Here is a 25,725-nt window from a genome sequence, read left to right as displayed (position 1 = left end):
TCTTTCTGCAATTTAACTTTCCAACTGCCACAAGCCCACCATTTGGGGGATTGCAGTCATTTATTTTTAAAGAAAAATCTGCTTTTAATAATAGTGGTGCACTAATATATTACCAAGTACTGAATGAAATGGTGCAATATTTACTTTATATTCTTTAGATTCCAACCAATATTTTTACTTTTCTGAAGTTAGCTAGTTAATTATTCTCCTTGTCCCAGGTGGGACGTAAGGCTGCAACAATGTTCCTCCATTGGGCCCTGTCTTGTCCTGTGCTTGTGCCTCGCCCCATGTGAAGTCCCCATTCCGTCCTACAAGACATACTGTTGTTTTGGGCCCCAAAATACTTCTGATCAATCTCCTGACTTCCCTGGTTGGGCTTTCATCTGAAGCTATCATATTGCTGACAGGTCAGCTGGGGTTCTCCATTGCATCCCTAGATGTTGTTGTGGAATTTGTTACAGTTCCTGTAACTTGATGTTGTTTTACGGGGTGGGGGACAAGGTGCTGTGTTAGCCTGGCCCCTCGCCTGAAACCTGCCCAGCGTGGGTAAACCTGCTAGGGGCCTAAACTCCTTCAGTATAGCTCCCAGGCTCGCTAGCCACTCTACCACAACAAGGCCACAGCACATGGTGAAGACATTTCTGACGGCTTGTTGAGCTAAGAATCTGAAATGGGGACCTTGACCTTACTTTTCTTCCTTGTGCCATAGCCCAGGAAATTTGAGGACAAACTGTATTGTCCCTGCCAGTTGTCTAGCTGAGAAATTGGATTGTCATAAACCAATGGATTTCTTTTATTAGAATGGGCAGCTATGTAACTCATGACCAGTAGTTAAATAATTTGGGCATTTTATAATCCATTTAAGTTATGAGCCTGTCTCAGTGTGATCATCTATGAGAGAGAGAGACAATGTGATGTTTTTATTTTCAGACCAACATACTCTTGATTGCTGGGCCTAATGTAATACCGGATGTTCAAACATTGGTACAATTACACATTATGATCCATCATATTCTGCCCACTCTCCAAAACTTGTACTGTATTTGTGTTGAGGGAGAGTCAATGATGCAACACCAATAACTCTTCAGCTTTGCAATACCTTGCAGCTATTCAAGTGAAAGTAGAGTGCTTCAGGCTGCAGCAATTAAATGCTACTATGTAACTATCAGGGAATAGTCTCAGGACAAAATCCGAAGGACAGTGTCGGCTTTTTGCGGTTCCTTTTCACCACCAGTCATGTGATAATTGACAATATAACAATTTCTAGAAAATGTGGATTGAATGATCTGATACCACTGACATGGAAAGTGATTAAAGACCTTGCATGCAGGAGAAAATTCCCAAGGATGAACCCTGGAGCAATGTTGACAGCTTCTCTTTATTATTTTGGACATATCTTTCCTGGCCCATAAAGTCTCTTTGTAAGGTGGTTTGGGATCATTAGTGTAGCTGATACGTTCAGGTTGCACTTTGTGATACATTATGGAGCAGTCAAACAAGCATCTTTCATTTTAATGTGCAAACCACTCCAATGTCATGGGTCAATGAGGAATGAAGGGTAACTGCTATTAAAAAAAAACCCGCTGTCTTGTTCAAACATATCATATGCTGTCTATGGATGACCTAATGTTGCAAATGCCTTTCTATTACCAGACACCTGGACACTGCCAAGCAGAATGGGGACAATGAGAATCTAATGAGCGTGGTACGTGTTGTACAGTTAATTACTTTATTTCTTTCAAAATCTATCAGGATATAATAAAAGTAGCCATCAAAAATAACCATTTTGCTTTGACAACCATTCACGTGTAAGTGCTAACTTTAGTTTGTCTGAAGGATTCTAGATATTTTAATTAGCGAGGAATACTCCCAGAAAAAATTGAATTTATCATGGTTTTGTTGTACTATATTTTTCAGTGTTGGGGAGTAATCCAAATGACATCCATTTTCACTAGAAGCACATGCTTGCTTTTCTTTGGATGCTTTCTAAGAAAATCAAAATCAGTGTTTTTCTCAGTTCCATCCATCATTCTTTCCATCTCACACAAGACCAGAGAATGCTAGAAAAACTCAGCAGGCCTGGCAGTAACAGTAGGGAGAGAAAACAGAGTTCACATTTCGAGTCCGTATGAATCCTTCTCTTGTTATTTTGCTTTCTGTACACTTCCATGTTTGGACTCTACATGCCTCAGTGAGAATCCTTCAATCTGATTGGTTAAGGAGACACACTGTTGGTTACCCTGCTCTCTCAGTTCTCGATCCTCTATCGACCTTGCCCTATTCTGACTGTCCAATATCTGCAAGTCATAAGGTGAAAGCCCACACCATTGCAATGATTGATAGGTGCCGTTCATCTGCTTCTAACCTTAAAATGCTGCCAATAAGTTTTTTAAAGCTTTTCTTTTAAATTTGTCTCCGTTTCTATTTTCTCCATTAGCGCTGGCTACCATAATTTTTTCCCAACCTAGAGGATGATCAAGTGACCTGTGCTTAGTATTTGATGAGCATCACTTTTAGATCAGTTATTAGGAACAAAAGAGGAAGCAAAATGATTCACCATTTTATTTATCTCCCCCTTTGAGGACACTTCCAGGCAATCTTTTCTTTTTTCCTGTGTCACAGATTTAATTTTAAGCTTGCCACATGGAGAATTATAAGCATTTATATCCTGTGGCACCATACTACTTCATATCTTTATTTTCATATGGAGATGTTATCTCCTTGAACTTGTGAGATCATTTCATATATATGCCCCACATCCTTCAATACTTTTGATTAACAAAAACTTATGGATCTTAATTTTAAATTTAACATTTGCAAAGGAGAGTTTTGAACTTCTTCTACCCTTTCTGCATAGAAGTGTTTCCAAATGGTAAAAATGGTGATAGTTTCCTTTTAGAGTTTTCCTTCAGTGGTTAAACGGATCTTTTAGTGGAACATAATCTTAAAACATTAATTTCCTGGGAACAATTTCAACATTTCAGAGCCACATAAATCTGTTAAAATAACCACATCATTGACAAGACCATGAGCACACACATGAATCTGGAAGTCAACCAGCTATGTTCCTGTGTTGCAAGATATTTTTCTGCAGTTTCTTTTCAGGCAAACTATTTTCTGTCAGATTTTACCGAGCTGGTATGAAGGAGAAAAAAAACAATCATGCAAGTGAAAGTACCAGAGCGACTCGAAGAGTCGAACCATTGTTGACATAGACACTTTCAAAACTAATTTTACTTCTTTGAAGTAATAATATTTTAATGTAGAATCGAAATTAACTTTTTTCAAAATCAGTACATGACCCTGATTATGCAAGTCTTTCTATAGCCTTCAGAAAAAGAGACCAACAGCTATACAGTCATGAATTGTGGAAATGTGGAGCCAGCAAATGGTCACACTGACAGTCTTGCAAATGGAGATGGTAAGCCGGCAATTAACATTTTTAAATCCAGTGGCATTTGAAGTAACATTCTTATTTGGCCTGTTGCAACCCTAGAACAGTTATGCACATTAATATTTAATTACATAGTATTCATTTCTTAAACAATTTTTAAAGGGGTGATTTCCTAGTTCATGCAATCAAGTACATGCTCCATTTGTGGGAATGTGGTTTTAAAATTTTGTCTTGCATTTGCCGAAATGTTGATTCTTCAGTCATTGCTATTTTCTGATGCTCTTTTTATATCAAAAACATCACGTTGCACTTTTTAATTGAATGCTTCTGTTCACTTGCACCAATAGTTGCTTTATGTTGGTTGTTAGATTTTGGAGCAATGTTTACCCAAATGCAAAGAATGCTACATGTCTCATAATAACATTGCTTTTTTAATTTCACTTTGAAAGTTCTTTCAGATGAGTGTGCAACTGTTCAACCTTCTGAAGAAGCAGTGCTTCCAATTGCAGTAAACCAACAAGATGGCTCCTGTAAGTCTTCAAAATGCCCTCAGAGTAGAGAACTACCACAAATACCTGGGAATGATTCAGTACCAAACACTGAATCTACAGAAGTGACTGAAGGCAAGATCTCCCATGCAGCATATGAGCCCTATGAGGTGCTTAAGGACAGTTCTTCTCAAGATATAGTCATTGAAGACTCTCTCTATGAAACTGTAAAGGAGCTAAAAGAGGGATCTGGCAGTGTGGCCAATGAAATTTATGTTCCGTCAGAAAACGTGGATTTGAACATGACGGTACAAGGTCAGAATCCAGAACTTGCTGGTACAAGTGCAGAATATGCGACAGTAAGCAAGGCGAAAGTGAATCGGCAGAGCACTTCAATGGAACAGATAATGATTGTGGAAGGTGATCCTCCACCAATTCCAGTAAAGGAGCTGGGTGAAAATGAGCATGTGGAGAGTAAAGATGCAGAGGTGAGATATTTTGTTATTTCTAGCTCATTCAAATCTGTTCTTTGAAATGCTGACTCTCTCATATTTGCTCAAAAAGGACCTGACACGTGGGGTTTCCTTACCTTATTGACAATGTTGTTACAATACTGTTGATTGGTTTTTTCAATGTGTTTATGAATTCCTTTTCAGAATGTAGTAGTTAGGAACATGGATGATCTGATTGTGGTCTAAACTCCACCTTCCTGTCTGCTTCCCAGAATCCTTAACTCTCTGTCTTTCAAAAATCTATCTAGCTCATCTATTTCATCACTGAAGTAATTGGATTATTCCATACCATTGCTTTTAGTTTCTTGCGATTAGATACCCTTAAAACCCCAAAAATACTTTTACAATGCTTTTTGTTAGGAAAATATTTTCTTAACTGTGTTATTTATGTATTGATATTATTAATTCAAACGTTCTTTCGACTGCAGGTTTGCATCAGTTAGGGCAGCACGATAGCACAGTGGTTAGCACTGCTGCTTCACAGTGCCAGGGACCTGGGTTTGATTCCCGGCTTGGATCACTATCTGTGCAGAGTCTGCACGTTCTCCCGTGTCTGTGTGGGTTTCCTCCGGGTGCTCCAGTTTCCTCCCACAGTCCGAAAGACGTGCTGGTTAGGTGCGTTGGCCATGCTCCCTCGGTGTACCCGAACAGGTGCTGGAGTGTGGCGACTAGGGGATTTTCACAGTAACTTCATTGCAGTGTAAATGACTCCAGAGACACAGCATTGTGGTTGACTCTCAACTGCCCTCCCGCAACCAGGGATAGGCAATAAATGCTGGCCAACCAGCGACGCCCATGTCCCACAAATGAACAAAAAAAGCAATTTGAGCAGGTTCTGCATATGTATGTCTTTTGGGGTGAAGAACGTACCCATGTAACTCAGGACAATTATGCACTGCTGCCAGCTGGAGATCAGATTAGCTCTTAGAGGGAGGGAAGCTGAAATTCCTCATGCGGAAGAAACAATTTGAAGAACATTATGACAGAGTGTGGTTACTAAAATCTGAGGACTGCTGAGTCAATTTGTAAGATCTGTTTTTGTTGTATCTGCCATTTAATGTGCACTTTATAGTTCATATTTTACTACAACTTGCCTGTTAATCCATGTTTAACTCTTTTGTTCTAGATGTTAGCGTGCAGGATAGATTGTATTTGATGTTTGCTTTGTTGACACTAAAGTAAAAGTTCTTCCATTTTAAACCATGGAATCTTGTGGCTTCATTCTTTTAAAGGACTGGGATTTTGTATTTCCTCTTTAAAGAAAAGTAATGATTGTAACAAAGTTATATGATGCAATATATCCAGAGTTATACAGGCCTAAAATATCCTTCAATTCACTGGAAAAAAACACCAGTTGAGATCTGCTAACTACTTTATTTAAAAAAATGTCCATAACCATCTTTATAAAAGGATGATCACAATTGAGTAAAATTAAGAATTGAAAATCTATGCTATTTAATACAGCAGATTCGGCCTTTTGGCTAAGATCAAGTGTAGTATGGATCGCCTGCACTTGGTTGAGGTCATTAGGTTGCGCTGGGGCTTCATATGTTTCATATGAAGCAATTTTTGAAAGCGGCATCTCGGCCTTTTGGCTAAGATGCAAATGAGCTCAAGTCTTGGAGGAGGATCCTCCCCCTTCTCCAATCAGCTTGACTCATGTAGATCAGGCCCAGGACAGGGTGGTTTTGGTCTCCCGTCCTGTCTTGTCAGCCTGGATCTGAAATGTCTCAACTTGTTGAGACTCTGAATTGGATTTGATTTGATTGAATTGGAAAAGTATAAAAAAAAATACAGCAGATTTACAAAGTAAAAATTTTTAAGTTTATTTATTAGTCACAAGTTACATGTAGGCCAGACCAGGTAAGGATGGCAGGTTTCCTTAAAGGATACTAGTTTGGTTTGGATAGACCCTATGTTACCTTCCATTCACAGAAACAGCTGCAGCAATCTATTCTCAGCTTCTGTATCTGCATTCTGCTTTCTTCAGCTTGTCTGTTCTGTACCACTGGAGGCATCAACTGCTATTGCTTAGCTTGGACTGATCTGTGTCCTTCTATATATCATTCAACCAGGGGCAAAGCATATAAATTATATTTAAAGACACAGATTCCCTGACAATACATAAAATGATCACCTGTAATGTGCAGCTGTGTATAAAGTAGCTCAACCCTTTAAGGCATAAGGTCTCATTATTGTAAGTAGATGCAGCCTAAAGTAAATTAGAGACCTATTGCTATTGGGCGCACCTCACTTGGAAGGTGCTTCCTGTTGCTGAATGATTTTCCTTAAATTGATTGCAGCTTGTATTTGAATTTTCATGGTCGGTGCAGGCTTGGAGGGCCAAAGGCCCTGTTCCTGTGCTGTAATTTTCTTTGTTCTTTGTTCTTTTGTCAGTCTTTGGCTCTTTGCATGCAAAACGAGTGTGAAAAACAAGTAAAAAGTCACTGTCTTTCTTCCTATATTCAAGTGTAACACAAACTAAGACTGGTAACAAAACGTGATAGTTAATATTGGACTTCTCAAACCTTTCATAGTGTATAGATGACCAGGTGGTGTTGCTCATGGGTAGTCCAGGACCAAGTATATGGTTTTGGATTGAGTTCTATATCAGGTGATGTCGATCATACATACAGGTGACAGGGAGTATTCTAACAAAATCCTAACGGGGGAGTTGCCATGGGGAATATTGTAATAACTGCGCCTTAAGGTTGACATCAATGTTCCCACTATGTTGCATGGGTACATAGCATCTTATTCTATGATAAGTATGTTATATGCGCAATTGTGCAAAATAAATTTTAAAGGAGAACTGGCTAAAAAGCATGGCGACACACAACTAAACCCTAAATGGATAATTTTACGATAAGATAAAGTAGGTGGAGATAGCAATGGCAGTTGGTCTGAAGTGTGTCAGCATAAAGCTGATGCCACTTTGGATATGTAAAATCTGGGAAGATCTAGATCCCCTTTAAACATTGTGCTATTTCTCCTGTAGCTCCCTTTTTGAATCATTGTGTAGACTTCCATACTTCGCACAGCACCAAAACAGCCCGAGGTAAGTAGAGAATTGAATTATTTTGCAGCTGGCCGGATTGAGAAGCTGGCTGCTGTAAGGGGAAAGTCTGATGTTCAAGGCCACAGCTGGGACCGGAGTTGAGAGGTCACTGAGAGGGGAGGGTTGGCCAATTGCAGGAAGAGAAACACATCATGGCAGGTAAATTTAGCAGCACACTTTGGAAGGACAGAGTTGGACAGTTTATGTCCCAGAGATTTAGGGTGCAGAATATGGTGCAGGTTTTACCCTGCCTGAAACAGCACCAGAACTCATTGCCAGGGGTGGGGAGATGGCGGAAAGCCATTCTTAAAATCCCAGAACTCCATCTCCAATTCTCCTCCCACCCCGCCCCCCACCCCTCCCAAAGCTTCTTTCAACTTTCCCCAGTAATGTACCTTTCCCCTCTCTAATGTTCACAACCCCCACATCAACCTTTCTTAAAAACTTTAATCCCCCCCCTCCCCCCTTCTCGCGAGAACCTCTTGCGAGAAACTCTTCCTCTGACAAGATTCACATCCGCTCTCCTCTCAGTTTCTCCCCCAGCTCCCACAATTAACCCACTCCCCTGAGCAACCCCTCCCTCCAAACCCCAAGAGAATACAAAAGCAGGTGTAGGAGCAATGTCACTGGATTAACAATCCAGTACCTGAGGCTAATGCTTTGGGGCCATAGGTTCATATCCTACCATGGTAACTGTTGGAATTTGAATTCAATTAATTAACTACGAATACAAAAGGAAGTTAGGGTAAACTTTTATAAAACACTGGTTCAGCTTCAAGTAGGCGCTGCACTTTAGAAAGTATGTGAAGGCTTTAGAGAGGATGCAGTAAAGATTTAAAAGAATGGTTCCAGGGCTGAGGGACTTACTTGTCCAGATTGGAGAAGCTGGGATTGTTCTCCTTCGAGCAGAGAACATTGAGAGGAGATTTGAAAGAGCTATTCAAAGTCATGAAGGGTCTGGACATAATAGATATCGATCGACTGTTCCCATTGCTAAAAGGGTCAAGAACCAAAGGTCATCAATACAAAGTAAATGACAAAAGCACCAAATGCAACATGAAGAAAACGTCTTTACCTATCAGGTGGTTACAATCTGGAAGGGTGATGGAGGTCGAGACAGTCATGGCTTTTGAAAGGATTTTGGATAAACATCTGAAGGGGAAAGAAAGAAGTTGTAGTGCTATGGGGAAAGGGAGTGGGACTAGCTAAATTTCTTGTGCAAGGAGCTGACAGGTACACAATGAGCTAAATAGCTTCCTTCTGTACTGTAACCATTCTATACTTCATTAATTCTATGTTTTCTCGGCTGGTAAGAAAGAAATCCTACTCCTCCTGCCCTGTAAGCTGAGGAATCACTTACCTGCTGGATCCAGCATTTCTTGCCTCCCTTTAGCTGTCTGATTTCCCAAGCACTGAGAAACCAGGCTGGTGACCATTAAGTTTGATTTGATTTTAAATTGATTTGATTTGATTTATTATTGTCACGTGTATTAACATACAGTGAAAAGTATTGTTTCTTGTGCATTATACAGACAAAACATACCGTTCATAGAGAAGGAAACGAGAGAGTGCAGAATGTGACTTCTAAAATCTGAGGCTTGTAACCTCATTATCATATTAAAATTACTTAGCCTCTCAAGAGCAGATTACCAGGCCCCTGGCTACATTAGTCAAACTGGAATTCGGTGCTTTCTAGGCAGGTTGGAGCCAGGTTTTTGATTTGAAACATCTTGAACTATGGAATGGAGAATGAGTTTGAACCAGTTTCCTACAGTTTGAGTGCTGACTTTGTGGAATGAATGGTCATATCCTTCTTCCAAAGCAGAATAAGTAAAATGAGAGGATCAGCCACTCAGCTCCTAAAGCAGATAGATGTAGAATCGCAATGACAAAGATTTGGGAGCAGGTTTTCAGCTCATCCTATTCATTAGAGAAAGGATTTGATTTGTGTTGAATGTTTTGGAGTTTTAAAAAAAAAATCCTATCTTAAGACTAAAAATTGTAATATTTTACATGTGTCAACAGACTCCTTCCCTAATGCATCTCTACCCACAAAACTAGCTCCATCCCAGATGCAAATAGCCTGCAAGATCCCCCTCAATATATTAAAGATTTTCAGGTACAAAGGTGTGCAAAGCCACCTCAAGCAGGTGTGACTTAAGTGTGGAAAAATAAATTGAAGCAGTTGCGATGGCTTCTGTAGTTGAGGTCTCGGTGGTTACTTTTTCAAGTGGACAGAACAGGTCCTTGGAGTGAGTAAAAATTCTTGTTTTCACCTTTAAGGTACTGCAGGTAGTGACTATAGGTAGTGTTGATGTTTCGAGTCCAGATGACCCTTTGTCAAAGCTGGTCATCTGGACTCGAAACGTCAGCTCTTTTCTCTCCTTACAGATGCTACCAGACCTGCCGAGATTTTCCAGCATTTTCTCTTCTGGTTTCAGATTCCAGCATCCACAGTAATTTGCTTTTATACTATAGGTAGTGTGATTTAGTACAGCATTCTGATAGCTGTTTCTGGAAACCTTCCTCAGCGTCTCTTTGTTGAGAAAGCAGTTCCTGTTTCAGGGTGTCTTTCTCATGTTGTTCAGATGGTTCTGCACTCAAAATGAATGTTTGCAGCCTGTCTTTATACAGCTCAAAAAGCTAATATTAAATTCTATGAACAGCTTTTTACAACTTTCAATGAACAACAGCAATAGTTTAGACCATTGCCAACCTGAATTAAAGTAATGCAAACATTTAATATATATATATAATATGTGTGTGTGTATACATACAAACATAAACATTTGAATAAATTAATTTTTTTTATTCGTTCATGGGCTGGGCCAGTATTTATTCCTCATCCCTGAGGGCATTTAAAAGGCAACCATATTGCTGTGGATCTGGAGTCACATGTAGGCCAGACCAGGTAGGGATAGCAGATTTCCTTCCCTAAAGGACATCAGTAAATCAGATGCATTTTTAAGACAATCAACAATGGTTTCATGGTCATCATTAGACTTTTAATTTCAGATGTTTACTGAATTCAAATTTCACCATCTGCCATGGTGGGATTCGAACCCAGGTCTCCAGAACATTACCCAGGGTCTTTTGAAGCGAAGCACACAGTCATAGCATTTAAAGGGTCTCTCATTATTGTGAGTGACTTTGTGTCTTAGCATGTAGTATGAAGCAGTGAATCACTATTGTTCAGTGACAATACCGCTGCAGCACTGCCTCCCCAATAAATAAATATTTAACTTTTGAAACAATGAGTTTTTTGACTAGCAGCAGTAACACAGAGCACTAGTGAGAGTCATAATGTTCCAGTCGAGCAGCTTCACCCACCCTTCCTGAGACTGGGGATAATAACACAGATGGAAAGAGAATTACCACTGCTCCCTCAAAGGACTTTGCTTGACCTTGGCCATGGACAAGCTCTTTAGCCAGCTGCTCCTTCTGCAGTGCTGCAATAAATGGAACCAGAGGAGTGATGATTGGTGTGAGAGCACAAGAAATAGGAGCAGGAGCCGACAATAATAGCCCATCGAGCCTGCTCTGCCATTCAGTACAATCATGGATGATCTTGGATTTCAACTTCACTTTCCTGCCCAGTCCCCATATCTCTTGATTCTCAGACACCAAAAATCTGTCTATCTCGCCTTCAAAGTATTCAACAATGCAGCATCCATAATCCACTGAGGTAGAGCATTCCAAAGATTCACAACCTTTTGAGTGAGATAAATTCTCATCATCTCAAGTGCTCAATGTTGGGCCCCATTATTCTCAGACTGTGCCCTTGTGTTTTAGATTCTCCGACCAGTGGAAACAATCTCCCAGCATCTGCCCTATCAAGCCCCTTCAGAATCTTATATGTTTCAAAGAGATTGCCTCTCATTCTTCTAAACTCCAGTGAATATCGGCCCAGTGTACTTAGCCTCTCATCATAAGACAACCCCCTATCCCATGGACCAATTTCATTAACTTTGCTGTCCTGCCTCCAGTGGAAGTATATTTTTAATTTTTTAAAAAATCATTCATGATTTCTAGGCATTTCTAGCTAGTCAGCATTTATTGCCCATCCCTAATCACCCTGTGAAGGTAGAGGTAAGCTACCTTCTTGAACCACTGCAGTCCATGTGGTGTAGATACACCCACCATGTTAGGGAGGGCACGGTGGCACAATGGTCAGCACGGCTGCCTCACAGCGCCAGGAACCCGGGTTCAATTCTGGCCTTGGGTGACTGTGTGAAGTTTACACATTCTCCCCATGTCTGCATGGGTTTCCTCCGGGTGCTCCAGTTTCCTCCCACAGTCCAAAGATGCGCAGGGTAGCTTCATTTTCCATACTAAATTGCCACCTAGTGTCCAAAGATCTGTAGATTAAGGAGATTAGTGACATAAATACATGAGGTTATGAGGATAGGGCCTGCGTAAAATGCTCTATTGGAGAGAGTCAGTGCAGAATCGATGGGTCGAATGGCCTGCCTCTGCACTGTAGGGATTCTATGATTCTACGTCAAGCATTCTTTCCTGCTTGGTTCCCTTACCAACTGCCACAGACCCAGTCTAGCAGCTATGTTCATTAGGACTCGGCCACCTGAGTTGGTAGTGATGCTACCAAGATACTCTTGGTAATGGGCATTTAAGTCCCACACCAGACTACATTCTGTGCCCTTGCCACCCTCAGCATTTCCTCCAAGTGGTGTTAAACATGAAGGAGTATTGATTCATCAGCTGAGGGGGTGGGGAGGTGGGGGTTGTGGTAACCAATAGGTGGTTTCTTTACTCGTGTTTGACCAGATGCCACTTTTCTGTTCTTCCAACCAAAGTCAATAATTTTGCACATTGCTACATTCTACTGCATGTGCCAACTTGTTGCACACTCACTTTATTTGTCTATGTCTCTTTGCAGCCTCTCTCTATCCTCCCCGCAGCTTACCTTTCCACCTAGCTTTGAATCATCAGCAAACTTAGACACATTATTCACTGTCTCTTCATCTAAGGTATTAAGATAGATTGTAAATAGCTGAGGTCCAGAACAGAGTCTTGCAGCACTCCACTAGTCAGCCTGTCAATTTGAAAATGCTCCAATTATACCCACTCTCTATTTCCTGTCCATTAGCCAATCCTCTATCCAAACAAGAATCCAGGTCTGTTGAGATGTGGGTATGTGGTTGGTCCATGACGTCATGAGCATGCCCCCCCCCCCCGCCAATTGGAATAAAATAAAGGATGGACCACACCCCCACCACCACCCCCCCCCCCCCCCCCCCAACCACAGAATTCCCAGCACCTCCCTCACGGAACACCCCTCACGGGCAGTGCCAGCGTACTGGCCGTGCATGACCCTCTTTCCCTACACCCTCTCCAGGAGCTATATTCACCGATGTGAATGGACAGTCTAACATGGGGGGACAGCATATGCAAGTAGATGTAAATGGGAATCCCAGCTTCTAAAGTTGTGACTCCCATTACATCATCAGTGGGGTGGGGGGCGGGGGGGCAGGGGCAATCAAGTTGGGAAATCCCACCAGCGTGGGTGGGATTTTGGGCCTCCTACCTGATTCTCCGCCCCTCTGCTTCCCCCCCCCCCCCCCCCCCCCCCCCCCGAAAGTGAAAGTGGGGGCAGAAAATGGGTTAGAATTGCTATCTTTGCCAACACTGAGGTGCCCCATGGGGATAATGGTGGGGAGGGATCTGGGCCACTGTCGCGAAACATTGAGAGTTAATAGGTGGATTGGTATTTACCTGGACCTGAATTCGGAATCTTTTCTTGCCCCAACCTTTCCCAACTTCAAGTACCAGCCAGCAGCTCCTCTTCCCTTCATAGTGGCGCACACGGTGGGCAAGGAAGAAAAATAAGGCATGGCCAGTGCCCTACCTTCCCTGTTGCTGGTCAGGTCATTGAACTTTTCCTTCACTCCTCCGCCATCCTGTTTACAATGGATGTATGTCACACTCTATATCTCAGCACGTGCCCTCTTCTTCATTGCATATGACCGCTGAGATATTTGAGATGTGTTGAGCTAATTTCTCATTCCTTCAGTTTCTTCAAATAAAGTTAACATTTCCTGATCTAAGAAATTAAATTCTCTTGCCTTGCTGCATTTATCCTGGGGATAAATCACTCACGAGAAAGAAAATTCAAAACAATTGAAACTTGTATGAGCTATTTAAATTAATTGCTTAAAAGTCGAAGAGCTGTGTGCTGCTCCTCTGCCTCACTCAGAAGGCAAATGTTTTCTCTTCACCATTTGGTTCTGCTTTAATTATATTATAATCACATTGGAGCTGTGCAAATTTCTCCCTTTATTTTTGTCTGGGCATGGCATAATTCGATGGCTGAATTCCAGTGTTTTTTGACTGAGAAAATAGTATTTTCACGTCTAACTTCTTGGGCGCAGCCATGCAGAAAATTCAGGCCTGTGTGTTGGACTCTGCAGCCTGTTACTAGGGAGACCACAACATCAAGCTATTCAACGGTGTAACAGAAATTAGCTCTGCAGGATTTCTAACACTAACCAGCTACAAAACAATAAGTGATGTCTGAAGGGATACCCAGCAGAATAACACTTGACAACAATTTGGTCCAAGTGTTGAATGAGTGTTCTCCTGGTAGAGGGACAAAGAAAACAGGAATCCCTACGTTAGTTAACAGAAGTGAAGAGTGATTAATCCTTAATAAATTACTTATGCAGTTTTCTTTAAACATATATTTGGCACTTCAAGCTAATGGGCCATGTTTACTCATAAGAATAATGTGACGGAAAAACAAAATGTCTATATCTTTGTATTTTATATTTTATCTCTCTTCTGCCTACTGACTTTAATATCTACATTTTAATACAACAGCATTGCATGTTGCGGCTATTTTGCTGATGTTTTTACTGTTGAATATCTACACTTCAAACTGCTTTCAAACCTGTTTCTTTCATTTCCTCCAACTTCTTCCTTAACCCTGCTCCCAAGAATGCCTGAGTATTCCTCCTCCATAAATAGTTGTTTCTAAACCTTTTCTACTGATTCTGCAGGCTGTGATTTCTGTACTTGGAAGCTACGACACAGAAACAGGCCATTCATCTCAGGGAATCCACAATGGCATTTACCCTCCATGTGACCAAATTGGCCTAATCACATTTGCCACTCAGTTTCTGTGTGCCTTCACCTTTTTCTTTATCTAATCTTCAATGTTGACATTGTTTCTGCTTCAGTCACAAATCCTGGAAGTGAATTCAACAACCTCCTCAACTCTTGTGAGAAATTTCTTCTGTTGGCTGTTCTAAATCTCGCATTTGAATTCATGTCTATGATCTCTTTCTAGATTCCTGAGCTACTGGAACCAGTCTGCTTTCTACCCTGACCCATTCTTTTATGATATTAAATACTTCTAACATAGTGTCTGTAATCTATGTTCTTAAAAGTACCATTTTTTTCAAATAACCAGATGCAAAATTTCATTTGTGATTGATATCTTAATTAAAATACTTGCTGTATTTTCATATACGACATACAGATTTACTGTATGAAACCTAACTTTACAATGCCAAAGCTGAACAAAACACCTCGTGATCTAGTGCATCTGGAAAGTTATGAGAATTATGTTTAACATATGTGAGGGGCTTCTGGTTATGGCATTTCCTGTAAATTTGGACTATAAGGGCTTTGTATAAATAGATCATGTAAATGTGCTCTGAGTAGTCTGATTAATTTTATTTTGATTATCTCTGATTTACAATATACTGTAATGGCAACCATAGCTAATTGGAGGTAATGTGATTATTAAAAGTGTGGATTGGGAATAGAGAGTGAGTTGGACCACGGACCTCTCACTGTTGGTACTGTGCCTGAATCCAAACCAGAATGATGGGATGAACATTGCCTTTGGCAGCTGGTGTAAGAAAGAGAAAAGGAAAGGAAATGCAAAATGGATTTTAGACTCCATTTCATTCCCGCACAAAAAAAACTGCCCTTAATTTGGCACTGAAGCGGTAATTTCATTCAGAAATGTCAAAGGAAATCTCGAATGGGAACTGGAAAATGTTATACTGGAGCAGTGTGGGGTGCTTTTCAGAGATTAAATTACTATTCTGTCTTTAGGCAGGCAATACCTAACCTGGGAGTGTCCTGATGCTAATCCTGCTTGTCTACCCCGCGACCAAAAACAGCTCTCACTTTGAGGAATGCAAAATTCTCTTAAACTAAGTCGATTTTTTTTTTGTTTTCTGATACTTTAAATTGAGATTGTGAATAAGTTCAGATTGAAGTTGATGTTTTAGGAGACACATTCTTGTATTGTCCTCTCCTCGTGGGCAGAATTCTCAATTAACTGGAGTAGCTCTAGTTCAGCAAATTTGTGCTGGTTCCCTCTGTCTGTAAAACCAACTGAGACTCAATTTCCAATGTCGCATGGGAGCAGTGAAATCCTGGCAGTATTAGACACAAGGAAAATCAATGAACAAATAAATGCTTCAGCCCCCGTTTATTTTGATGATTCTTTTAACATTTATTGAGTTGTGCAATAAATGTTACTGCACATACCTAGATTAAAGATTTTGCCACAACTTCTTAAAGGGCAAGACCTGTCGATGATTCCAAAGGTGTTAAACTGAGCTCTGTTAGATATTACAGCTGTTAAAACTAAAAGCAGCAAGCTCTGTGAACTCACTAGTAATCATATTGATTTCATCCTGATTTTATGGAGCTTTCTTGGTAGCAAGTGATAAAACATCTGTTTTTACATTAGAACACTGCAGAATAAAATCCAGTTGGAGAATTAAATTGTCCCTGGTTGTTAATCCTGATGTTCGATTATTTTGTTTTCCATTGGATAGACTTGAAAAAAACACAACCTTATGGTATCTTTGTGGAAAGTACCACTTTTTCTATAACATTACCACTATTGTGCTTGGTGCACTTTTGATTTGAAGATGTCTCACACTTTGTTGATGTTTTAACTGATTGATAATCATGTATTTCAGGATTCACTGTCAGAGATTAGTGAAGGATACGTGGCATGTTTTAAGTACATCAGACCCATAAAATTTTAATTGTTTGGGAAGAGCAAAATAATTCATGGACTCTGAAACAATTTATGCTTACGTAGACATTAAATCTGAATTGTAGCTGTTTTATGTAAAACGTGTGCAATTTTATTTTCATGGTTTTAAGTTATAGCCATAAAAATATTATATTTAAGTCTGATAGATTCTTTGGAGAGAGGCCTTTTTATTTTAATGGGGTAAGCTCGTCGTGGAGGAGGCCCATTCAGCAATTTTGAAAAAAGTGAGGTCCAGTTGATTTGAACTGAAGGATACACATCAGCTGTCTGATACTGATGGCTAGCTCAAAGACAGCTGGAATAATGTCTGGGCCAATGATAGAGAGCATGAATTAATGAGAGCCAGTTGTTGCAGGGACCAATGAGAACGGACCCCGGGTTGGAGTAAGTGCTGGGGGATGGTTTCCAGGGGAGTTTCCCAAACACATGCTATGTGAAGGGGAAAAGAGCGGACCAGGACAAGAAAGGCCTGAGAATTTCTTTCAGTTCTATAAGTATTACATATCCTGTGCTCCTCTGGCCACTCTGCATCTTGACACTGGGCAAACCTGAACCTTCATAAAAATCACATGGTGGCAATATGGCCTCCTCAAGCTGCAATTTTTCAATTTAAGGTAGACCTTCATTTGCCTGCAATGAGATCCTTGGACAACTTCAACGTTGGTGAAACTAAGATGATGTCAGGTGGAACCGATGTGGTCTCAGGCTGATCTTTAAACCCTCTCTCAATTACATGCAGAACACCATCAACCCTAATGAGGTAGCTCCCCTGAATTCTGCCTCCAACAACCTGCCACAGTGCATGTGTCTCCTCCCCTCAAACCCTTCAAACACCATGGTATCACTGCCTTGTGATAAAACCTCAAGCTCAGTGATGTCACCTGACTGTAGAAGTAGAGAATCACAACCACATAGAGCTTGGTCAACAGGAGACTCAGGAATGGTGGCGTCCACTTGGGAAACTCGTATAATGGGGGAGAGGGGGAGGTTCAGGCTATGGTTTCAAAGTGAGGGATACAGGTAGGATTTAGGGGCATTTCACCTATAACCAGTTAAATATGGTGAGTTATTGTATTACTGTTGGTAGTAAGGAGTGCCTGTTATTACTTTGCTATTAATTGTAAGTGCAATTTTGATGAGTTATTGTTACTGATATAATCAAAGTTTCTCCAACCTCTGGTTTCCCCGTCACGTCCTTGCCACCAGTTTCCTTTCTCCCTGCCCTTGTGTGACCTGGTTCTTGAAACAACAGGCGCTGGTGCAATATGACAAGCAAAAGTGCCAGGCATCACATGATCGGATGTCACATGAATGGGCATCATGTGGTCAGACTACCAGGATATCTAAATGTATTGAAAGCATGGTTGTGTGTATCTTCAGTCTCAACATTTAAACAACCTCTTTGAACATACTTTAAACTTGTTTCACATGCACTGCAGTCACATCTTGCAGGGCTCCCAATCCGATTCCAAAGATGCACCAAAATCGTTTCGGAAAAGTGGTTGCCATTTTTGTCAATTCAATAAATTATCTTTCCAAAACCATGTACATATTCAAAAACACTCCAGAATTACTGAAAATGTTGCCTTTCATCCATTCACCGTGCTGCTTCCATTGCAGGGCTTACTGTGTTTCCTGCTAGAAAATAATATTCAGTATTGCATGTGCACACTGACACTAGTTCTTTTTTACAAATCCATAAATCAAACTGAAAAGCAAAAGACAGCCGAGTATAAAAATTCACAAGAGACTGAGGAATACCATCAATTTATTGCAGAAATGAGTTCTTGGCTTCAGTAACAGACTTGAAGTGTTTTCAAACATCATTATTAGAGCACTTCTTCCCAGCCCCTTTAATGGGCCCATGCTGTTTCCCCTGTGATGTGTATTTCGTTATAATGTGCATTCTGGCTGGCTCCCAAGTGAAATGTTGTTGTGAGTTGACTACTATGAGTAGACTGAGTTGCTTTTCTAAATGTGCTTACTTTCTCTTCCATCCATCCTCTTGGTATGCCCACTCAAGCACTTTGCCAGTTTTATTAATGCCCCACTAGGTCTCCTGTCACTATTGGCTGGACTAAAATGACAGTAGACAGCGTTTCTTTTCAACTGTAGCTGGTGAGTGGTCATATGATCATAACTGTTAGTGACAGACAGGCCGATCTACATGACTATCCATCCTTAGCATTTTTAATTATTTTATTAGCACCTATTATATTTTACATGGCATTTGCTTTCTTGTGCATATCTTTTGTATTTTCTTGCATACCTTAATTTTATCCTTCCACAGTATGTGGGCACTGCTGGCTTGGCCCGCATTTTATTTCCATCTCAATGTCCTTGAGAAGGCGGTGGTGAGTCACCTTCTTGAATCACTGCCGTCCACATGGTGTAGGTGTACACAGCACTGTTTGGAAGGGAGTTCCGGGATTTTGACCCAGCGTGAGTGAAGGAACGGTGATATAGTTCTCAGTCAGGATGCTGCTGGGCTTGGAAGGGAACTTGGTGTTTCCATCCATTAGCTGCCCTTGTCCTTCAGGGTGGTAGAGGTCACAAGTTTGGAAGGTGCTGTTGGGGGAGGCATTGGTGAGTTGTGCAGTGCATCTTGAAGATGGCACACACTGCTGCCATTGTACGATGGTGGTGGAGGGAGTGAATGTTGAAAGTGGTAAATGGGGTGCCAATCAAGCGGGATAGTATGTCCTCGATGGTGACAAGCTGCTTGAGTGTAAATAGATCTGCACTCACCCAGGCAAGTAGAGAGTATTCTGAAACACTCTTGACTTGTAGATGGTAGGTAGGCTTTGGGGAGTCAGGAGGTGAGTTACTTGTTGCAGAATTCCCAGCCGCTGACCTGCACTTGCAGCCACAGTATTTATATGGCTGGTCTAGCTCTGATTCTGGCCAGTTAATATTAGCCTTCTTGATCTAACCTGTAAACCTCATTATAAACTAGCCAATTTTAGCTAAGTGGAGCAGTCATGAATAAAGGTTTTAAATAAATAAAGCCAAACTAAGGTATTATAAGTTTGGTCATTTAAATGTTATGATGTGGAGATGCCGGCGTTGGACTGGGGAAAACACAGTAAGAAGTCTCACAACACCAGGTTAAAGTCCAACAGGTTTATTTGGTAGCAAAAGCCACAAGCTTTCAGAGCGCTGCCCCTTCGTCAGGTCAGTGGGAGTTCTGTTCACAAACAGGGCACATAAAGACACAAACTCAATTTACAAAATAATGATTGGAATGCGAGTCTTTACAGGTAATCAAGTCTTAAAGGTACAGACAATGTGAGTGGAGAGAGCGTTAAGCACAGGTCAAAGAGGTGTGTATTGTCTCCAGACAGGACAGTTAGTGAGATTTTGCAAGCCCAGGCAAGTCGTTATGGGGGTTACAGATAGTGTGACATGAATCCAAGATCCCGGTTGAGGCCGTCCTCATGTGTGCGGAACTTGGCTATCAGTCTCTGCTCAGCGACTTTGCGCTGTTGTGTGTCATGAAGGCCACCTTGGAGAACGCTTACCCGAAGATCAGAGGCTGAATGCCCATGACCGCTGAAGTGCTGCCCAACAGGAAGAGAACAGTCTTGCCTGGTGATTGTCGAGCGGTGTTCATTCATCCGTTGTCGTAGCGTCTGCATTGTCTCCCCAATGTACCATGCCTCGGGACATCCTTTCCTGCAGCGTATCATACCTGACTTTTAAAAAAAAATTAATTCAAGGGATGTGGGCATCTCTGGCTGGATCAGCTTTTACTGCCCTTACCTTATTGCCCCTAAACTGAGTGCCTTGCTAGGCCATTTCTGAGACATGTATGAGTCAAACACATTGCTGTGGATCTGGAGCCACATGTGAGCCAGACTGGGGAAGGATTCAGATTTCCTTCCCTGAAGGACATTAGTGAACCAGATGGGTTTTTATGACAATTGACAATGGTTTAATTTTTTCAATTCCAGGTTTTTATCGGATTTGAATTTCACCATGGTGGGATTTGAACCCAGGTTCCCAGAGCAGGGTCCCCTTGTCTCTGGATTAGTATTCCAGTGAGAATGCCACTATACCACTACCTCCCTGGTTCTATTAAGTTAATTAATATATTAAGTATGTTTATTAATAATGCCAGTGTGACTCAGTGCTCAGACTCTGGTCTTGAGTCAGAAGGCTATAAATTTTATAAGCCAAATACTACAGCAAAACTTGACTGCGTAATCCAGGCTGACGTTTAAGTGCAGAGCTGAGAAGATTCTGCATTGTCAGAGGTGCTGTTTTGCAGATGAAGAATTCAACCCTAGCCTCATCTGCTCACTCAGGTGCATGTTAAAGATTTCATGGCACTACTTGAAGAACAGGTGAACTCTCCTGGTGTCCTGGCCAACATTTATCCTTTAACTGACATCACCAAAAAACATTATTCACTGAACTGTCTCTCCACCCTTTGTGGAATCTTGTGTAGAAATTATGTTTGCCTTGTATAAGCGCTTTCTTTAATTACTATTGGAAACACTTTGTCAGGAAGTTTGAAAGAATTGAATTGTTTTGATTACGAGCCAAAATTATTTGCAGTTTTTATAACTTGCCTCCAAATCTAATCCAGCCCAGCGTTTACTGCAAGATAATGGGGATGATTCTCCCAAAAAAATTCTGAGTGTCGAGTTCGCGTATTTTTTACAGTGGGAGTTTAGAGAAGAATCTCCTACACGCTGTGCATTGCTGAGTGCCCTAGCATGTAAACAATCTGTGGGCGGGGCCTATTCCCACCCAGGAGGCTGGCAGCAGAGCACTGAGCGGGCCACTGCGCATTTGCTGATCTGTCAGCACCAAGATCAAGGCATGCGCAGTGGCCCCTGTCTGCCAGCCTCCCGATTGCTGGCCGGGATGCTGGTCCCCCAGTCATGCCCGGGCCCAGCCTCGACCCCCGACCACCCCCCCAGCAGGCTGCTCCACCCCACCCACCCCTGGGGGTGGGGTGCTAGGGGGCCCAGGCTGGCACTGCCAAGGTGCCAATGCCCAAGGGGCACCCCCCAGCACCCGACCCTCTAGGGGGGCTTGGATTGTCCCCCTATTCACTCCAGCGGAGTCGGGCTGATAGGTCCCTGCAAGTGGGGAGCTGTAGTAAATTCCGCTGGAGTGAAATGCTCTTCGCAGGGGGGAGAGCCTAGCGAGCCTGGAGACTTCAGTCCTGGGCCCGCTAATGCTATTTAAAACAGAAGCAAATGAAGGTCTGCATATATAATGGAGCTCCACTTCTATTTCCGCCATGGAGCTGATGGCGCCGGAAATCCAGCACTGGGCGATGTGCTCGGGGCCAGACGCCCAGCGCCGATCGCGTTAATCCGTGCCGCCTAAATCTCCCAGCCCATTGTGCTAAAACCTCAGCGCAGCGGGATGGGAGAATCGCCTCCAGTATTGTTTCTATGCAACATAGGAAAGTGCGGCATAGAGCTCTGAGTAGAAGATTAAATGTCTCGTATTTTTCTTGAGCGCAGAATGAGGTCCCTTTTTGATCACTGACAGTTGTGAGATTTATTTCTATCAATTCCATTATACGTCAAATGTTTGCTTCAGTTGCACTGCAGAATGTCACTGGTTCTTATAGTTAAGTCTACAAACGGTAAATCTGTTCTCAGGAAACAAGATATGCCACTTTCAAAATACATGGGACGAATTTTCCCGTTCCGCCCACCACAGGATTCATAGCGAGCGAGGGGCGTAGGGCGGGATTTTCCAGTTTCAGGGCAAGCATGGCCAGAAAATCCCGCCCATATCTCTAGTTAATTACTTCCCCCTTTCCCATCACACATTGCAGGATTGGCATTACTTTATGCACATTTTTATTTAAAAGGTTACACACATTAAGTAAATAGGGTATTATTTTCAGCCAACATTTCTGATCGAATAAATGCTTTGCAAGGCTCTGAAAATTTCATATATTTCTAATTCAACAGCTGAAGCATCTTCAGTTCAGAGAATAAAACATTGTTTTAAAAATATGCATCAACAACATTGCTTCTGAAAAGCAGCGTTCTCACTAAAGACAGATGATCCCCTTTTTTTCTCCGCAACCACTGCCATTTCATAAATACATTTTTGCATCTCCATATTTGCCCACTATTGATTGGCTTAATGTTAACATCTCTAAAATAATTAATTGTTTAGGATTTGTCATGTAAGTAAAGAAAGGAGTTGCATTGGAATTGAATCATTTCAGATTATCATGGGATCCTGGAATCCCTACAGTGCAGAAGATGCCATTTGGCCCATCAAGCCTGCACCACTCTCTGACAGAGTATCTTACCCAGGCCCCCTCCCCCACCCTGTCCCCCTAACCCCCTCACATTTCCCATGGCTAATCCATCTATCCTGTGCATGGCAGCACAGTGGTTAGCACTGCTGCCTCTCAGTGCCAGGAGTGAAAAATTAGGAGCAGGAGTAGGTGGGTTTGGAAGGTGCTATTAAGGAGCCTTGGTGAGTTCTTGCAGTGAATCTTGTAGATGGTACACACTGCTGCCTTTCTGTGTTGGTGGTGGAGGGGGTGCCAATCCAGCAGCTTGCATGTTCTGGATAGTGTTAAGCTCGAGTTGGAGCTGCATTCAGCCAGGCAAGAAGAGATTATTCCATCACACTCCTGATTTACGCCTTGTAGATGGTGAACAGACTTTGGGGAGTCGGAAGGTGAGTTGTTTACCACAGGATTCCTAGCCTCTGACCTGCTCTTGCAGCCACAGTATTTATAGAGTTTTACAGCACAGAAAGAGATTCTTCAGTCCATTGTGTCTGTGCCAGCCATCAAACACCTATCTATTCTAATCCCATTTTCCAGGACTTGGTCTGTAGCCATGTATGCTATGGCATTTCAAGTGGTCATGTAAATGCTTCTTAAATGTTGTGAGGATTCTTGCCTCTCCCACTCTTTCAGGCAGAATGTTCCAGATTCCCACCACGCTCTGGGTGAAAAAATCTCTCCTTAAATTCCCTCTAAATCTCCTGTTCCTCACCATCAATCTATGCCCCCTAGTTATTGACCTCTCTATTGAGGGGAAAGGTTTCTTCCTATCTCCCCAGCTGTGTCCCTCATAATTTTGTGCACCTCGATTAGCTCCTTAATCAACCTTCTCTGCTCTAAGGAAAGCAATCCCAGCAGCACGTTGCCACAGTGGTTAGCACTGCTGCCTCATAGCACCAGAGACCCAGGTTCAATTCCGGTCTCGGTTGACTGTGCGGAGTCTGCATGTTCTCCCTGGGTCTACGTGGGTTTCCTCTGGGTGCTCCCACAGTCCAAAGATGTGCAGGTTAGGTTGATTGACCATGCTAAATTGCCCCTTGGTGTCAGGGGGATTAGCCGGGTAAATAGGTGGGTTTACAGGGATGGTGCCTGGGTGGGATTGTTGTTGGTGCAGGCTTGATGGACCGAATGGCCTCTTTCTGCACTGCAGTGATTCTATGATATACAGCCTCTTTTCATAGTTGAAATACTCCAATGCAGCAATATCTTGGTGAATCTCCTCTGCACCCTTTCTAGCACAATCACGTCCTTCCTATAGTGTGGTGACCAGAACTGCACCACTCTAGCTGTGGCCGTTTGAGCATTTTATACAGCTCCATCATAATCTTCCTGCTCTTATATTCTAAGTCTCGACTAATAAAGGCAAGTATCGCATTTGCCTTCTTAACCACCTTATTTACCCGTCCTGCCACGTTCAGGGATCTTTAGACATGCACTGTGGTCCTCTGTACTTCCTAACATCCTACAGTTCATTGCGTATTTCCTTGCCTTGTTAGTCCTCTTAAATTGCATCACCTCTGACTTTTCGGGGTTAAATTCCATTTGCCACTGCTCTGACCATCTAACCAGCCCGGCTATATCATCCTGTTATCTAAGACTTTCCTCCTCGCTATTTATCACCCTGCCAATTTTTGTGTATCTGCGAACTTACTGATCATATCTCAACATTCACGTCAATATGGCCAGTTCTGTTTCTCGTCAATGGTAGCATTGAGGCTGTTGACAGTAGGAATCAGCAATGGTAATATTATTGAATATTAAAGGGTGATGTTTAGATTCTCTCTCGTTGGAGATTATCATTACTTGCCACTTGTGTGCTGCAGATGTTACTTGCCACTTGTCAGCCCAACCCTAGATATTGTCCATGTCTTGCTGCATTGGGACATGGACTTTTTCAATATCTGAGATGTCACGGAGGGGGCTACGTCTGACCTTGTGTTGGAAGGAAGGTCATTGATGAAGCATCTAAAGATGGTTGGCCCTAGGACACAACCCCAAGAAAGCTCTGCAGTGATGACCTGGGACTGAGAAAACTCTCCATTGCCCATTGACCCCAGTTTTGCTAGGGGCCCTTGATGCCACACCCGGTCAATTACTGCCACGATGTCAAGGGCAGTCACTAAGAGAGATTTAAGAAAGAGGAAAAAAGACAGATCAAGTGAGAATAAAAGTATCACATTTTAAAAATTTCTTCAAATCACAACTTGAAGGAAGGAAACTCCAAACTTAAAATTATTTTCTTTTTGGGCAAGTGAGGTTGATTGGCAGTCATTAACATTTATCACATTGGTAAAAGGATATTTGCACTGTTAATTACAAGACTTGACTTTCTGGCACATGTTTAATGGACAATTGATGTATGCATGCAGCAACTTCTGAAACTCACCGGAAGGGTTAAGCGTGAGGTTCCATTTTCACAAAACTAATGGTGGAATATCACAAATCAGCCAGCAACTTTTGGCCAATTTGCAGTTCATGGGTATCACTTCCTCGCTACAAGCTGCTGAGTTGTTAATTAATATCAGTCTGTGCCATTCATGCCGTTATTTGTTCAAGAAATTCTGGATTGGTGACTTCACTTAAAATAAGAATTGGGAGAAACCCAGATCATACAATTCTGGATTCAAATGTCAAGGACAAAATGGAAAACACTTAGCAATGTGAATTAGTTAGAAGGTATCCGTCTGTATTTACAAAGCCATGTCAGAGAAATTCAGTTGACTTTTCAGATAAAGTAACAAAGGCATGGATACGGGCAAGAACACATAATATGCTTGCATTTTTGCAAAGCTTTCCACAAGATTCCTGTGGCAAAGATGAAATTAATGTAATTTTAGTTTTGAGGAGATTCCTTTAGTTCCGTCACATTAAACAAGCCGTTTTTAAAAAAAGACTAAATTCAGGTAGCTGTTTGGAGGACAGTTTCATTTGGTCTTCCACAAATAGCTTC

At 41.9% G+C, this 25,725-nt stretch overlaps 1 protein-coding gene across 3 annotated transcripts in view; it reads left to right on the top strand.

The window, feature by feature from the left end:
* pag1 (phosphoprotein membrane anchor with glycosphingolipid microdomains 1) overlaps positions 1-25,725 on the top strand; it is a 45,211-nt gene that overhangs the window by 8,310 nt on the left and 11,176 nt on the right. For all 3 annotated transcript variants that reach the window (XM_078216424.1, XM_078216425.1, XM_078216423.1), the window contains 3 exons: positions 1,654-1,705; positions 3,328-3,421; positions 3,844-4,370. In XM_078216424.1, coding sequence (XP_078072550.1) covers positions 1,654-1,705; positions 3,328-3,421; positions 3,844-4,370 — 673 coding nt within the window. The remainder of the gene's footprint in view (positions 1-1,653; positions 1,706-3,327; positions 3,422-3,843; positions 4,371-25,725) is intronic.

This window comes from Mustelus asterias, chromosome 7 (assembly GCF_964213995.1).
Source record: "Mustelus asterias chromosome 7, sMusAst1.hap1.1, whole genome shotgun sequence".
NCBI classification, from domain to species: domain Eukaryota; kingdom Metazoa; phylum Chordata; class Chondrichthyes; order Carcharhiniformes; family Triakidae; genus Mustelus; species Mustelus asterias.
Note: the sequence above shows the minus strand (reverse complement) of the source record. Positions and strands in the feature narration are given on the sequence as shown.